The 18,664-nt window shown below is 36.7% G+C and overlaps 1 protein-coding gene across 7 annotated transcripts in view; it reads right to left on the reverse strand.

Moving 5' to 3' along the window:
- CACNA2D3 (calcium voltage-gated channel auxiliary subunit alpha2delta 3) overlaps nt 1-18,664 on the reverse strand; it is a 729,133-nt gene that overhangs the window by 240,371 nt on the left and 470,098 nt on the right. For all 7 annotated transcript variants that reach the window (XR_007357538.2, XM_048857137.2, XM_075130333.1 and 4 more), the window contains one exon: nt 5,898-5,976. Coding sequence is in view for 6 of the 7 variants with exons in the window: in XM_048857137.2 (XP_048713094.1) it covers nt 5,898-5,976 (79 nt within the window). In the remaining variant the exon portion in view is untranslated. The remainder of the gene's footprint in view (nt 1-5,897; nt 5,977-18,664) is intronic.

Consider the following 18,664-nt stretch of genomic DNA (forward strand, 5'->3'; position numbering starts at 1 on the left):
GAAACACCTCAATTTTGGGGTGTTCACCTTGAGACATCTTAAAAAGGGAGATGCTCAGCATCTTTATGGGATCTCTGGTTGAGCACTCAAAATAACTAGCTACTCATGGAAATTTAGGCAGGTGAGACGGACACACAAAGAAATTAACTAACTTTATCTCCATCTCCTTCTTTTAGGCCAGTGTGTCAGTTGCAGCTGAGGAAAAATCCACCAAAAGCAAAACTAAATTATGCTAAGGAGCACACAAACCCTTTTAAAAATGTGCTGCTATTTCTAAAGCATCTGGATAGGGGACTTAAAATAGGGAGTATTTCCCCCCACACATATGCCCCTTTTTACATTTTGTAATTGTTTTTCTGAATAATCCTAAAAGAGCATGGTTTAGTCATGAGTTTGTTTTAGATATTTCCACATGACCTTGAGTTATTATTCCAAAATGTATTATGTATTATGTTTTGCGACTTCCTTGTATGTTTCTTAATGCTTTGTTTTATATAGTGTACAGTTTATATGAGCTTATTACTATTATGTATTATTTCTAGATAGTTCCTAAGGACCCAATCAGGGATCGGGCCTCAGTTGTGCTAGGCACCACGCTACTGAGCAACACATGACCAGCCCTGCCTTCACAGAGTTCAAATTTTAAGAGGCCATTATACATTAGATCCTTGAACAAGTAATAAAAATAGAAGCAGATTACTAACTAGAGTGGAACCTCAGAATTACAAACACCTCAGAGTTTCTATGCAGAAGAAAAATGCTGTTTACTCTTTATTTTTTTAGTAGTTTACGATTAAGACGGTGCTGTATTGTATTTGATTTTTTTTTTCCCATCTCTGTTGCTGCCTGATTCCATACTTCCGGTTCCAAATGAGGCGTGTGGTTGACCACTCGGTTTGTAATTCTGAGATTCTACTGTATCATAAAAAAAACTTTATGTGTATATGTGCCCAGGACCACGGAGAGATTCTTATCCAACAATTTTTTCTTTTCCACATATTTTCAAGTCAGAATTACAGGATATTTTTAATGTTAAATTTCTATTAAAATTACTACTTTGAATATTCATTTAACAAGTTTCTGAATTTCTAAGACTCGCGCATCCTTCATTCACAAGTCCTTATGCTACCTTTGAAATAAAGCTTGCCTCCACAGAAAGTCAGCATAAGCTAGGGTGCCCCATGCAAGGTTTTTATGTCACTATGTTTCAGATAAAATGGTCTTTCCCCCCTCCTTCTTTTTTATGCAGAAAGAGAAGACACTAACTCCTGGAGGTCGGTGAAGAATGGAACAACAGACATGACCCACACTAACCCAACAATAATTTAAACAACAATCAACAGGGAACCATGTGGTATTTTGTACCAGCTTTTTTCATTTTAAATTTGTGCATATGGCAAGATACAGGGTCAAAATACTGAGAATGACAAACATTTTCCTACTAACTTTATTTTGCAGATAACGAAGGGATATGTTTTGGTATTGCCAAAATCCCTTTTATGGCAATAGAAATATCCACTTAAGGAGGTTATTCTTGTCCATATCCTATATAAATACAAAGTACTCTTTTAAAGATACACAAAGAGGCATACACACGCACACATTTGACATTTCTAGGCACCATGACACATGTGAAGTGCTTCATTTCTTTTTGGAATAGTGCATCATACTCCAAAGGATCTGAACAAAACTGTATAACCAAAATAACTTTTCATGACATAAGCCAGTGATGTAGATGAATATGGGGTGGAAAGTTGAGACAAAAAAAAGTGTGTTACAGGGCTTAACCAAATGCATTTAATCAGCTAGGCTCAGCCTATTAAAATTATTGACCTTTTTAAAAATGTCTTTCTGTAAGAGTTTTTGTTAAGAAATTTAATTTTTGATTGATAATAGGAAGTAGGTGAGGACTGGAGTCATAGCTGTAACCATATACATTCTCTTTATTTTCCTTTGTGGTGTTCTTCTCAAAGCTGGGTTTGAGTTTGCACTGTAGGCTTTTGAATGTTTAGTCTCCCTTTTAATGTGTTTTTAGACTTCATGGCTCATGTTAAAAGCCTGCAATCAGTTTATAATTTCCATGAAATTATAATTAATACTAGAATTAGCTGCCTATTGTGAACTTTTGGCTCATGCTTTCCAGGTAGCATTGATTTATTTACTTTCTTCCGAGACATAGTAGTTTTCCCTGAACTTTAACTTCCACTATAATAAAGTGTAATGAGTTGCCACAGCCTGAGTGATGGAACTCCCCAAAATTTTTGCATACTTGTTCAAATATTTATTTTTGCATTTTCTCCCTTGTAAGTTATTATACTAGAGTTAAGGCCAAGGGGAGGCAACGTTGTTGTATTGCACTTCCACCAAGTATTTGGACTGTTTGATTATTTGTGTGTGTAATACTACCATATGTCACAAAAGCCAATCCTCAACTGAATCACACACTCACCCATTATATGGGACTGTTAACCAGGGGATTTCAGCTCCTCCTTCTTTAGACTTTGAGGTTTAATCAGGAAATAAAGAGTTATGCACTGAAATCCTTGAGCACAGCTGCGAAGCCTATGTGAGTTATACCAGATAAACCTTTGCTTTAACTTACACATTCTTACAACTTCCTCTGGCTGCTTGGTACAGAAGTTATATCGTCTAAGATTCACTTTCACACACAACAACTACTATTTTTTTAGGTAATAAAAGTTCTTCCAGGAACTATAGGCCATTTCATAAGACTCAACATGATGTTTCATAAAATTATTTGGTTAAACATTAAATATAATTTGGTTAAATGATTATCCTCTGAAATTAGACTTCCTTTCCATACTGCCATTATCCTAAGATAATAGTGATTTTCAGCCAAATGTCCACCAGTAGCATTAGATCCCAAACAGCTCAAAACAACAAACTATTTTCAACAGTGCACTGTGTACTTGATAAGAAATGTGTCCCACTTTCAGGTCATGGAACAAAATGGGTGCAGTGTTCTTGTAAGGAATACAAGATTAGAACCTAGTCTCCTTGGAGAGGGACTAAGGAGGATATTCATCACTGCATTGGATCACTGTAATGCATCACTGTAATGCTCCCCAGCAGAATACCCCCAGCAAAAGGGGCTTTCCCAACAAGGTGAACAACATGCATAACTGTCTCTGTGCCACTTGCTGCAAGAGCCCACAGTGCTGGAGGTGTTGGGATGATGCTGTTTGTGCAAGGGGATGTAGCTGGTGCTTCCTAGACCTCAGCTATTTCCTAATAATATAACAGGCCATGGAGCTGTTGTCATTAAGGCACAAGTTGGGCAAACCCTCAGGACTGCACAGCTTTTTTGCTAGGCTCCCATCAACCCCAAGATAAGGGATGCACAAGCCTCTCTTCCTTTGTCCGTTCACCAGGCTCTGTGGTGTGGCGGAGATGAATCCCCTCTTTTGTCCTCCTCTGTGTTTTGTAAAGGGCCCACCACACTGAGGGTGCATAATTAATAACAAACATTCAAAAGAGGGACTGTCAAATGATTAAACTGACATACTTTTATCATATAAATATTTGTTTCATACCCTCTGTTTTGTAAGTAACCAAAAGTTTAAGGCCTATCTTTATTTTTACAGCTGGCCGACTTTCTGTTGAAAGTGACTGTTGAGAGAGATGCAGTGGCTGCATACTTTAAAACTTGGCAAGCTGAGCATTGGGAAACTTTACACCTTTGTTCACTTTAAGATCCTGGTAAATCTCCACTTTTTTTTTTTTTTTTTTAACTTCATGTGCACTTGCTTACAGAAAAATGGGGAAAATTATTGTAAATTTCATAAACCATTCTACCGGGGGTTTGAGGTCTTGATTCTTTTAATGCATTTAAAATGGTTTGCTGCTTAGCCTCATTAAGCCCATACTCCCTCAAGATATGCCCTACTTAAGCATAAAATATAGCAGAGAAATGTGGGGGAAGGGGGACGGGTGTCTCATGGTTTAACCATTAGATTCCAGAAGTTAAAGAACTTTTGCAAGGTGGTATGAATTTCCCTAGTGATCCTTTTCGAAAGAAAGGATTTTGCTGTCCACAATGCAGTCAGCTGGAAACCTTGCAAACAGCCTTCATCTATGCTGTGCTTCCAAGGGGAAAATCACTGCAAGGAAAATTGATTTTAGGGCCATTGACCTCAGTAACAACAACACGCTTTGGCCCACCCATGCAAGAAGTAAACTGCAGTGCAGTCATTCAGCCAATCTGCAGATCGGCTTTACTAGGTCTCTTCTCCCTGAGCTGTAATATGTCTTTTCACTAAAGAACTTGGCTGAACCAGAGCTAAAAAATCGAAGGGAAAGTTCTGAATCTCATGTAACCTGAGCTGAAGATGGTTGTGTTGCTTCCTACAGTGTCAGATCCTAGACTCTATAAATGAATTACAGATCAGAGATGGAAGACCCTAGTGTCAGGGAGCAAGTCATATAACCGATGCAATCTGAGGCAAAAGTCTAGGGAGACGATAATTAAAATAAACCATTCAGATGACACCTAATGGCCAGATTCTGCTCTCATTTACACACTCATTTAAGTCTGCAGTAGTTTCATTAGCTTCAGTAGATTTTATCCAGATTTACCCGGGTGTGAGAGAGAACCAGATTTGACCCCCTCTGGTTTAGAAAAAGGCAAACCTACAATATTCTTCCATCAGAGTATACAAAACCAAAGTGATGAGAAGTCTACTGTGTTTGTTGCTAGTAATGGTGAAGAACAAAGATGTGCACTTTCCCTTCATCAGGAACGAGACTGACATGTACCAGATGAACTAGTCAGGCAGCTCCTATTGCCTGGCCATAATTTCTAAGTTGCTGTGCTTAGATCTTTATGAAGCTATAGTACTGTACTGTCTACAAAGCTAAAGCATTTGGTTGATTAAATTGTCTTCAAAAAGATGCTTCAAAGGATTCCTATACAATGACTAAAACTAAATTATGGTGTAACATTAGCTGATTAAGACAAGACTTCAAACTGAGTAATTCCCATCAGATGGACACAACAGTGGTTAAAGCAATAATGTCTATGTGCATAGTGCCTTATGTGAGTCATCATAATGTAATGAGGCTCAAAGAAAAAACAAAATGACAGATAATATTTTTCAAGAATAAAGATAAAGAAAAATTGACTTTAATCAGTGATTTCTAAATTATTACTATTTATAGTATGCAATGTTGTAGCCATGTCAATCCCAGGTTATTAGAGACACACGGTGGGTGAGGTAATATCTTTTATTGGATCAACTTCTGTTGGTGAAAGCAACAAGATTTTGAGCTTACACAGAGCTGTGTACACCTTGTCTCTCTATTATATATATAGTGTCCATCTCTCATATGTTCTATTATGATCATCATTACCATAGTACCCGAACATCTCATACCCTCATGTATTTCTCCTCACAAGATACAAATCTCTTTTTCCTATTTAGATTGTGAGTTCTTCAGGGGAGGGATGTGGTTTACTATACGGTTTGTACAGTGCCTAGCACATTGCAGCCCTAATCTCAGTCGGAGTCCTATGCACTACCTAATACCAATAAAATAACAGTAATAATATTACTAGTATAATAATAGTAATAGTAACAGTGAAGGAGCTTTTAAATTGAGGCTAACCCTTTGAGAACAAAGAAGAAATTGAAAATCACATCTGTGAAATATTTTAGGTGCATTTTAATTAACCATAAATGTATATCAAACTGGTTATATTTTTAAGTCTTCATACTCTAGATATGTTTTCACAAACAAATCTATCTTCCTGAAAAACCAACCGATCCCCTCTAAACGGTTCACCTTAAACTGCTGGCAATGAGATGACTCTTGTAGCAAGGCTGAAAGATTGTACAAAGCTTAACATTATACCTTCCAGTTAAAGAAGGTAAACCAACCTTTGTTAGCACAGGCCATCCATTTGAGGTTGTCAGCAAAAGCAGCTTCTCTTCCGATCAGATAGGTAAACATTCGAACCTGAAAGTACAATACAACAGATTAAGTCACTTAATACTTCAGTTCCATGCTTAAAGCATATGCAGTTTAGCTATTTTACATATGGGCAGTTCACATGTATAGAAACACATCACAAAGGTTTAAAGGATTGCTAGTTTAAAAATCTATGCCAGTAAAATATTTATGACATAGTGCGTTTCTTTGTTCTGTTTAACCAAGTGGTTATCACTCTGGATGTTTTTAATATCTGGCACTTAACCAAAGCCATGAGTAAAGATAAAAGAAAACAAATTAAAACTATTGGTACATAATATGAAGTCACATATTTGAGATGTCTGTTGTGCAGTTGTGAATTTAGAAGGCTGCTCTGGTCTTGGGGTTGTATTTTAATAATTAAATACATCATTGCTATAGATGTGGGAACTTGAAACAACCTGCTGGCAAATCCTCTCTGTCTTTCAAAAAATAATGTATACACAGTGGTATATATACACGCGACACTGATGATATCCAGGTGGTAAATTGCAGAGCCATGTGACAAATTACTTCGACTGCCCTCCTGAACTCTGCCCACTTATCCATCTCACTGACACTACTAAAGTTTCAATTTTTGTGCAGCTTCAAACAGCTGCCATTTAATATAAAACAAAATAAAACCAACCCAGTGAAATGATTCCCTCTCTTCAAACACCTTCACTCAAACTCTTCTCTCTAAATTACTATTTATTTAATATAGATACTTAAATTATTTCCATTTTCTTCCTAGCTGAGTATCTCTCAAACATTAATGAATTTATCCTCACAATACTCCAGTAAAGCATGAAGCGTTATTTTACAGACGGGGAACTGACATAGAGAAGGGTTATGTAATTTCAACACAGTCATGCAGGAAAACTGTGCCAAAGCTGGGAACTGAACTCAGATCTCCGGAGTCCAAAGACTTCCCCTTTGGAAACAATATTTTCCCCTCAATTTTACTCACTCCCACTTCTATCCTCTGATGTATTTTATTTTGTAATTCTTTGTACTTCTCTAATGGCTTTCAAATTGCAAATATAATACAAGTGTATTACATATGTTAATGACATCTGACAATGCCCAGTAAGTTAGGTATATTATTATTAGTGAGGGATGAAACTTTTGTACTAAAACACCAAAACGGGTGAAACTTTCTGAAACTCATCTGTTTGGATTTTTGATGAAACCCCCCAAACTGACAAAGGCTGGCCAGGGACCCATAATCTCCACAAATCCATCCCTTAAAAGGAATCAGTTCTCTTTCCCACCCACTATCATTTTCTTTGTGTCTTCCAGAGACAGGGACTGCTACTTTCTCCCCACCATTAGCACAGGATGCTTATATCAATCTCTCGGTTTCTTCAGTAACCCATTCATCCTCATCTTGAGTCTTTGGGATGACAGCAAGACAGGCCTGGCTTCACACCAGACTTACAGAATATCTTCAGGGAAGCAGAAAATGTGCCCACTTCCAGACCATAGAGCTACAGATCTGAAAACGACTGATCAGAGCTCACTTAAACAATGCCTTCCTTCCTTAACTTAATGACTAGTGCATTTTTCCCTTAGGACCATGACAAAAGCCCAACTGGAAAGAGAACATTAGAACACCTGGTTCTTTTTCTTGACAGAGACTCTACACAAACTGCTTCAGTTAGTCTCTCACTTGCAAACAGCTTGCCATAGCTCTTATCAAGCCATCAAAATCAGGCTTAAACAGATTTATAATCTATTAAAAATGTAGAGTAAGAACACAATGTCATATAATACTTTTTATTCATATTAAATAGACATTTAATTGGAAACATAAAACAATACTAAATGCTGGTTTCCATCACCTGAAAACACCACCACAGATTTTAAGTCATCATTGTCAGGTAAAACATATTGCAAGGGATGAGGAGTTGTTGTATTTTCTTTAAACACACTTTTTGACAAGCACACCAGCATTTTCTGATTGCAAATTGTTCTTTTGTAAAAAAAGAAACAGAATCAACTAAGTGGATCTCAATCAGTAAAACTGATAAGACAGTAGCGTAGAGATATTGAAAATCTTTGTCCCCAAAAGACCATCCCTTCTAGTGGATATATGCTATAGAAAAACTCCAAATCAAATAGTTCAACCACCTCTTTAGCAGAGCTACGTTGTGGGCATTCCCACAGAGGTGAATATACAATGGACATTGAAGCCCTGGTCCTGGTCCTACACCTTTGTAGTCAATAGGAGTTCTCCCATAGACATCAGGAAAACCATATCTTAGAGCACACCAGTTAATTAGCTATCACAAATATTTAAATCTAAGAATACTTCTTTTGCCGATAAGGTTTTTTCTTTTTAGTTCCACTTCAGCTGCTGTTTATTATGCTCCCAAACATTTCAGATTTAATTTTCTGCTCATGGAAATAATATCACTGACAGGAGCTGGGCATGATCTCCAACAACTTTTGCTATAGTATTTCCATTCTGACCAGCAGTATCCCTGCTATTCCATTCCTTCCTTAAACAGAAACCACCAGTATCAAATTGCATGATTGTTTTGTGATGTGAACAAAAGGAAATTAAGGTGAGATCAAAAACTCTGGTATTTTGAACCCAGTCTTCCAAAAGTAAAAAAAAAAAAAAAGAATAAATCATGCATCATCTCACAATGACTTCCAGTCTCCTCTTAGCTGTTTAGAGAATGCTGCTTTCGTTTCTTGTCAAAGCCTCAAACTTGTCAGGTTTGTCCGACACGCAACATTAAAGTACACGGCATGCCGTTAAGAGGTAATATTGCTCTCTTTTTTGGCACTATTACTGCTTCTTCGCTTTTTGACTAAGATCAAATGCAGTGTCAGTTTCATACGTGATGTGACTTCTATTGAAGAACTATATTCTGCTCTTTCAGGCCAGTGAACTTGATTAATTAGTAGATATCTCTTTTATCTCTAACTTCTGTGATCCTACTGATGTAACCCAGCAAAGCCAGACGAGCACATACACTTTGAAAATAAAAGTATTTCACCAAGATGTGTTTTTAAGGTATCTTTGAAACAAAAAAAGCTTCTAAGTAAAGTAAGATAATCAGATTTCATATTTGATACTTAAATCTCTGAAGGTACTTTCATAGACTTCGGTACATTTTTCTGGGTTTTTTTTTTTCCTTTTTCTATAGAATGCAGTACTTTAGAACATCACATCTCAACTTTAAAAAATGTTTAAGGTTTGAAAAGTAACAGGTAAAGACAACGCTTAGCAGATCTTTTTTCTGGGGCTTTTTGTTGTGGATCATATTTTGAGAGGAAGTTAAATTTGAGTCAATAAAGCCATGAATTCCAAGAGGTTAGATGGATCAGACGGTGTACGCAGTGAGAGAGGAGAGGGAAGTACATGCTGAGTAGAGGATACAGTGACACATTTATGTGGGAAGATAAGAAATGAATACGTCTATTTGTTTTTTGCGAAAAGTTACTAAGTCCTGCTAGGCTCAAAGGACCTTCAGTACTAGAAGTAGTGAGAGGATGAAACAGACCTTTATAGTTTAAAAAAAATGGTAGGTGCTTCTTTGGAAGATTTTGCTGTTTCAAACCCAATTTAATACACAGGTTATATGTTTCCTGTAGAAATGCAGACGTTCAGTGTTTTCAGATTTTAACCATGAGGAAATGTGTAATAAAATTATTTCAAGACTCTAGCAAAAAGAATTATTCTTGAACCCAAAGTGTGCATAGATTTTAGTCACACTTTTAGAATCCAAATAAATGCCAGTTTTTCGGTGCAGATATAGAGTATGCTAATCCCATTTAAATGAGCATCATTGGAGACATATTTAAGAAATAGTACATTTCTAAAAATCAGGTGCTTCTTCAAAAACCTAGCAATAATATTCTGCCCTCTGAGTAGACCAGTCAATGGGAGTCTGTAGTAGTGATGTTGTTTATAATATTACATTCTCCTGGGTGGATGGATAGACAGGCAGACATATACATACACACATGCCCTTAAATTAAAAGAATCAAGAGTAGAAGCCTTGAACACTAGCAAAATACTGCATCTCCAAAGTTATTCATTACAAGAATGTTGCTCAAAGCATGACCAAACAAATACCTGAAACTAGAAAGAGAGACTCTTTGGATCTCTTTGGCCCTCTCTAGACCAGCAGAAAAACTGTTCAACAAGGATTGAGGAAAAGCCAAAAAGTAGCAGAGCTTGATGACAGATTCAAAACTTGTCTCATTTTCTAATGGCCTTAATTGTTTCTATGTCTTGCAGACTCTCCGCAAGGAAGATATTTTAATTAAACACAGGAATATAACATGTTTTGTAGTAACAACTATAGTTCCCATATTTGTGAAAATAGAGAAAACTCTGAGCTGCATATTATATAATTAAGAGTTTGAATTCAATACAAAACCAAATCCTGCTTTCATCAGTAGAAGGCAAGACAACTTTATTGAAGTATCACTGTCCAACAAACTTTCCCACAGATACCATGTTAGAATCATGGCTTAAAAAAAGCAAGAAAAAACAAAGGCTTCCTTTGCTTCAGCCTGTAATACTCATTAGTTAATTTTGGTTGCAAACTCGCAATGTGGATGATCTTAAATAATCTGGAAAACAAATTAATATCAAAGGAATAACCAGATATAAAGAACTTTCAAAATCCTCTGATTTAATATATTTACAATTTAAACAAATACTCAACAATACAATTCCTTCCATTTTTCAATTAGCTGTTCCTGCTCATTTGCAGTGAGTCAAAAATGATTTGTAGAATACCACCAATACCACCACTGTAGGTAAAAGTTCACATACAGGGTGATTTTCACTTCAGATTCCTGAAGTTTTTGGAAGTTCTTTCTCTTTTCTTTAAATCCAATCCTTCTGTCAGTTTAAATACTTTTTAAGGTCCACATTTTGCTTCCAGGTTCATTTAGGTAGCTCCCATTTAACTGAATGGGGGGTCACCTATGCCCAATTGCAAAATTTGTCCCAAATATGTTCCCAGTTGTTCTAAAAATCAAACACAGAAAGTGTAATCATTTACTTTTTTGTAATTTTGTTAAAAATACATTTTTAAAAAAAAAATATATACTGATTTTAGTGCATTGAATTAATTTGATGCAATTAAATATGTTCTTAATCTGTAAAGAAAATACCATTACGTGTAATTTTTTATTTCCATGCTTTGTTGATGGCTAGCTAAAATATTAGTAAACACAACCTTTAATCTCTAATCACAAGAGAAACAATACAATCAAAAGTATACCCCCAAAAATGCGACATAAATCACTGTCTCTGTTTATCTTCCTGAAAACAGTGCTGCCTTATAGTCTATGTGGACACTGAATCCATCTAGAGATTTATGTTTAATGGTCTCCTTTAATCTACAAATAATCAAACTGCAACTGTGTTCCTAATAAAAGAAGTCCAACCTTATCTAAAGGAGAAAGAGGCAAATATGGGAAGATGCTAGAACAGCAACCAAACTGAATTAAAGCTACAAGTAATAAAATTTCAACAAATGGGTATCATAGATTATCATGAGAAATGGACTGCCATTATACTGGTGCTGCAAGGATGTTAATGATTTTTCCCTGAAAGTGTTTTATACACACATTTCCTATGATGTAAGCAGTGTTTCTAGAAAATATTTTAAGCATCAGCATAGGCAGTGCTAATTGTTTGACATCTACCTTGAAACAAACAAAAAAGACCACAGTCTCACAGCCCTGAAAATGACTGACCAGAGCACATTTAAACAATGCCTACTTTCCTTAACTTAATGACTAGATTATTTTCCCCCTTAGGGCTATGGATTATAACAGTATATCAAATATGTTATTAACCTTAGCCATGAAATATAAAAGCAAAAGAAAAATATAATTTCTACCTACCTTTTATAAAAATCAAAAATAAGATAACCTATCATTTAAAATATCTGTACTGTACTGCTGCATATTCAGTATCAATGGGTTACTGCTCAGCATAGTTAAGAGAAAACAAGAGTATAATGAGAAAAAAAGATGAATTGTACTACAAGTGAAACTATTTTATATTGGTTTTAAAGGTGCCAAACTAGATTTATACATACAGATATCTATATTCCTCCTTGATTTTGAGGACAACCTTTAGAATTCAGCTAGGAGGATAAATAATTCTTATTATCTGCCACTTCTACAAGTTTGTCTGATCTGTCAATGAACCCAGTGGTTTACATTTTATTTACTATGAACTTGCAGTGGGAAGTTATCGCTGATGACTAACTATTCAATGCAATAACAGCTTTACAAAAGCCAGTGCCTTGCCACAGTTGTTTTCTGCTTTCAGATACTATGGTCATGAGTGAGGTATAAATAGATTAGGGCTAAAACTTTCGAGAATGCCTAAGTGACTTAAGAGCCTAAGTCCCATTTTCAAAAATGACTTAAGGCCTGGTTTTCACACAGTTCTTATACTGGTATAAATACTCTGGTTGGGCTATGGATGATATTTTAATAATAGTTAATACTTCTACATGTACAATACAGCCCCGACTGTGAACATAGTTAAACCAGCATAAAGGTGCCTTAAACTGACATAGCATAGTCTCATTCCCATACAGGAGTAGTTCTACCCATATAAAGCAACTTTATATCTATATGATGGCACACACAAGGGGTGTGTATTGGGTTAACTGTATAAATATAGTTAAAGCAGTATAACTTTTACATTTGGCCAAGCCCTGAGGCCCATAGAAACCTAAGTTCCATTGACTTTCAGTGAGACACACATTTCATTGTGCCTAAATCTGTTCTGAACATGGGATTTAGGCACTTTAGAAAATTTGACCCTGTATGGGTTAGATGTTAAGTATAGGAGTGAATTTTGATATTTCAGATACCACTGTAAAGTAAATGCTGGGAAATACAGACTTGTAATGGTGACCACCATATCTTCTCTAGGGTCTTTTGTGGAATAACTGAACAGTAGAACCAATCTGAAAAGTGACTGATTGAATAAGGTGTCTGTCTTACATAATCTGCTCCACATGTGTAGTATTATTACATTGTCTGGTACTAAATAGATATGGGACTCAGATGTTTGGGAGAGAAGCCAAAAATTAAACATTTTTAATTTTCAGACCTAGGCCTCACATAGATTGTGCTCTGTGGGGAGAGGAAATATTCACAGGCAGAAATATTAGTTTTCAATTATTATAACTGCTGTTTGCAACTTTGAACATTTTAGCCATGTCAGAATCACTGGCTGCAAAGCAAATATTGTCCAAAAAGCCAAATATTTCACTTTTAGGACTACATTTGCTATTTCTGCACTGTCTGCAACTCCTATAGGCATGCCCTGAACTACGATTTCTGTTATGCAGTGCTACAGTGGTAACAGATGTTGGGAGAGAAAGCTCTAAATTAATGTTACAGACCCTGAAGGGTAGGATCTATAATAGAGCTTGTGGCTAACTTTCTTTTCTAAGTGTTTTTAGATGCTGGATGCCTGATAGCAGCATTGGAGACTAATGTCCTTTATCCTTCTACAGCAGCTGTAGAAACTTCCTAACACTGCCCCACTATTATGTGTCAGTTCATACGTAGATGAAGGGGGCAAACACTCGCCATTCAGCTACGATCCTATCTGATGAGATTGCTAACATGGGTTCTGATGAACCCAAAATGTGATGTGATCAAATGCCTACTAAGAATTGGACTAATTCCAACTATTCATTTTATACAGGCCAGATTCTCTTTTGATATTTTGCTTTTTTATGATTGAGATTGATAATTGTGTTCCAGAACAGTAGCCTCTGGTAGTGGGCTTGTGAGATAAAACACAACATGTGGACTATTGCAATGACATGTTTGTGTTGGTAACCCTGATTGGTGTGCCTGGACAAAGAAACCAGTGTTTGTGTGTTAAATTACCAAGTTAAGTAGTCCACACAAAATTGAATATAAATCTTGCACCCAGGTGACTAAGGAATAGTTAATTAGATGACCAGTAGAGAATACAGATATTTAATTGACTCTGTTATTATTTTTAAAACCTCTTTCCTTTGCCCCGCATTCTTCTGTCCCCTTTCCTTTTGATTGCTACATGCACTTCTTTCAGTTTGCCTTAAAATAGATCATAACTTAGATTGCACAACCTATTGTCCGCATGTGGCTCACTATTGGAGAATAAGTAATCAGTATCGGTGAAATGTCCAGTTAATGGGTTTATATAATGCTGGTGAATATTACGGAAATCGAAAGATGGAAAGGACCCACTGGGCATGTGGTGTGCAACCTACAGGCACTCAACTGTATTCACCTTTAATACTTCACTCAGAATACTGGTGAGAGAGCCGTGGATGAAGAATGGGGACTTGCTCCTCTGTATCCTAAACAAGATGAGCTGACCTAGGGTAATTGCAACTGTTAGTCAGGGGAGCTGATGAAAGGCTCGTCCCACAACTAAACTCTGCAAGGCTCATAATTCTGCAACCCTGAAGGCTCTTCTTGATGCTGAACAGCTGGTAAAATAATATTTTCAGATATTTAAAGCTGCCAGAGGGAAAAGGGAACTTCTGCTTGCAGCTAACAGTGAAGTGAAGACCTTTTCTTGCAGCTGCAAGCTATTTCATGGACATCTCCAGCAGAATAGAGTTTCCTCTCTGACTTGCCAAGAAAGGACAGTTGCCTCTATGTTGAATTGATCAAGATGCTTCAATATTCATTGGATCAACAGCTGAGAGAATATTAGAGGGACAAACAATACTCAAGTTACTAGCAGGCTCCTTTTCAACTACACCCAGAGAACTTGGGACTAGAGGTCATCTAGAATTAACTTATATTGCTGAAATCTAAGTTTCGTAAAGGATTTTCTATGAATGTCTGAATTTCATGAAATCGAGTCATGGATGGGGGCTGCTTTTTCTTCAAGCCTCTTTGGAAGTACTTATATTTCTGAACCAACATTTTGGATTGTGAATCTAAGCAAATAAAATCACTGGTACTACCCAGTAGATTTTAACCTGCATGGCATAACGTGTACCCATCTTAAAAGGTAAAGACAGACATTGAGAAACAATACCATTTTTCCCATTGATATGCCTTCTCCTACAATGCTTAAAGCATACTTGGTCATTGTGTTGTATAAAACACTCGTTACACTCACAGAATTCTGTATACAAAAAAATTCCTGTGTGCATTCATCTCCGATTAAAGTTAGAGCTAAGTGATTAATCATCTGCCTACAGGAGCTGGTCCACTGCCAGCCCCTGCCAGCACAACCTGCAGAGATCCATTCACAAATACCTTGCAAGCCAAAAATTAGGGTCCGTTCACCCTTTCTGAACATGAGAGACAGAGGATATGGGAGGAATCGGAAGGGAAAAGGAATAATGACAAAGCATAAGGGGGAAAGGAAAGGAACAGAATATGCCAACAACAAAATTGCCATGTGCACCCTGAAAATCAGTATCATTTTCCATGCAGAATATAGCCTGACTATTCCCTGAGGGATATATCTCCCCTTCCCTAGAAAGCCTGACTAGATAGCCAAAAAGCCAGAGACAAACTATATGAAATCAACTGAAATAAAAGCAGAAGTAAGTTTATTAAGGGGTAGCTGTAGACTTGAAAAACTGTACCACACTCTACTTCAGTGGTGGGCAACTTGCGGCCCATCAGGATAATCTGATCGCAGGCCGCGAGACATTTTGCGGACGTTGACCGTCTGCAGGCACAGCCCCCCACACCTCCCGGTGGCTGAGGTTTGCCCACCACTGCCCTTCCATTCTTATTAGTTATGCTTATCAGGATTAACCCCTTCTTATGCTACTGTTTTGGTAATATTTTTATGCTATAAAGTTATTTGCTTCCTTCTTAGAAACAATTTCTGTCTCTGCTGATTTATCCATCAATTTACTATATATGTTTATTCATGTTCCATTCCCTCTAGTTCCTATTTAAAGTGGAAATATTTTTAAAAAGTTAGTTATAAAGCAGCTTTTATCTTTGTCATTAACTCTTCTACCTTTAGGTATGAGGAAATGGCTTCTACTCTCTGGCCTCCTGCGGCTTTATCATTTTTTCTGCCCTCCGCTTTCAGGTGCTCCTCTTTTAAAGGTTTGCATTTACACATTGCCTCATATTTTCTGTTTCCTGCAATTACATCCTGTATCCAGAAACTATTTTTCCAGCGGCATTCTTTTCTTTACATCCCGAGGACCCTAAACTGATGGGCTGGCTCAACAGACATAAGCCAGCAGCAGTCAATAGTTTTGATTAATCAGAAAATAAGATACTATAAGCAATAACAGTAGGAAAACACAACACTGCCTCAGCCTGGGGATCATCCAGTTTCAGGGCCCAGGTGCTGAGCTCTGTTTTCCCACAAATATGCACCTCCCCCCTTTTTCCCCAGCAGGCCTTCATATAGCACTTCCCCAGAAACCATGTGAAAGGAGAAGGAAAACTGATGCTGGACTCAAACCTTTGTGTACTGGAGACCATACACCCTGATGTGCTGTTCCATGAGGAAGGGTTTGGGTCTAATCATTAAGATAATTGAGGGCAGTGTTCAGAAAACTCCAATGAACTAGGTACTTCACAGAGATGGGCAAAAGTTAACAAAAAAACATAACTGAGTTCAGAGTTGTCAACATTTTTGAAAAACTACACAGCAACCTATATTTATGATGAATAATTTCCCACTGCCAAAGTACCCCACACTGCCATTATATCATTTTACAGTATGGAAAGATATATTAGATAACAAAAAATAACCCAAACCGACAAATGCCCCTTGTTGTCTCAGTGGTTTGGGGGCTTTGTCTGGCATGGCAGGGGGAAAGACATCTCTGGCACCCTAATCTCCCACTGTGCGCCCTGAATCCTTGTTGATCATGGGGGTGCAGGGAGGGGACAGTTCCTTATTGTAGTGACCACTTTGAAGACATACAGAGAGCTGATTGTTGTTTAACTACGTGCAATGATTAAAGAAAACTCACCACCACATTCAGGTTGAACAGTTCAAGAAAAGAGTACAAAAGATTTCTACAGCAACATGCAGTATTTTCTATTCCTGTCTTTTTTGTTCACTGTATAGTTTTATGCACTTTCATTTGTATCACTAAACCTATAGCACAGAACATAGCAAATGAAAAACATGGCTAAAAAACGTGGCATAACATGGTATTACCACTAAAACTATAATTTTGCATTTCCTGACTATTTCTTATCTTAACAGTTCAACTGTTAGGTTTAGTATTGCCGAATTGAAAAAATTGGCTGAATGAAATTTCCAACAAATTTTCCGAATATGAAACCTTTGGGCTGAGACCAAGCCTGGAAAGCTTCATTCCAAAGAGACCACTTTTCACAAAGTCATGATTATCTGAAAACCAGAGATTATAACAGAAACCAATTTGGAACCTTCACAAAGCTTTCACTTCCAGCCAAAACTATAATGTTTCTCCCACCTTTATAAATTACTTTGAGACCACTGGATTAAATGTGCTATAAATATTTTAGATAGATCTATAGCTCAAGTGCCAATAAAACCTTTATACCACACTATCACGCAAAATATACACCATATATTTTTACAGAAGAACTATTTTGGAAATATTTTCCAGAGTTTTATATTTTTTATTAATTCTAGTTTTGATATCCTTCTACTTGTAAAGTCAGCTGTAGTACAATGAATCCAACTTTATAGTGTTCAGATAGAGAAGAAAATTATAGGTTTTTAAAACTGCCACAAATATGTAAAATAGGTTTTCTGTAGACAATGTCACAATTTTAAAGTCCAAAACCTTACAGTTTACTGGAGCCAGAAACAAGTGGTCTATCCCCCACTAGAAAACTCCTCTCTTCAGTGATCTAAAGCTCCTGTTTCCAGTCCTGATGGGAAGTGAGATATTAGATCCTAAATCTGTTATCTGTCATCATGAACTGTGAATAGACAATTAAGAAGTATGCTTGATTTATTTAGTAAATCAAGACCAGAACTTTGTCCTTCATCTCCAAAACGGTAGATCTCTACCACTTGAGCCAAGGGAGCCTCCTTTAGAAATGATTGTTCTTCAGAAGATTTGCACCAGGATAGAATTATTAATTATTTGCTCTGCTTTTGTCATTCATTTTTTGTCACTCAGTTTAAACCATTTTCATTCACCTAACTAGGTAGTGGAAACAATACAATGTGACTTATCTGACCAGTCAACAGTACAAATAATGTATAGCAAACAGCAGGGAGTTGAAGTGAAAGTTTATGAACAATCCCCAGAGTGAATTTTTTTTGTAAAACACTATTTGGTGAACTCTTCTACCTAACAAATATCAGGACTACTTCACAAATGATCTGCAAACAAGAAAAGGAGCTATATTTCCAACTAATAGTATTAACCATGAATAATTCAACCAGCTCTAATTATTGTCATTCCTATCACTTGAAAAGAGTCAACAGATTTCCTGAAATGTAAGCACAAGCTTACTTTACATTTTGCTCCTTATGTGCAAAGTATCAGCCTAAACAAATTAGTGCATCTGAATTATATTACAAATCACTTGGGGGGATAAAGGATTAGAGCAGAAACAATGACATAAAAACAGTCAATCTAGGAGAAGCTGCTGTAACAGCGGCAGACTCATACAAACCCTGCTACAACACAACTTTATTTTCTTGTATAATGACTAATGGTTTTGCATTAGTTCATGAGAACAGATCAGG

This window comes from Caretta caretta, chromosome 7, assembly GCF_965140235.1.
Source record: "Caretta caretta isolate rCarCar2 chromosome 7, rCarCar1.hap1, whole genome shotgun sequence".
Taxonomy (NCBI): Eukaryota; Metazoa; Chordata; order Testudines; family Cheloniidae; genus Caretta; species Caretta caretta.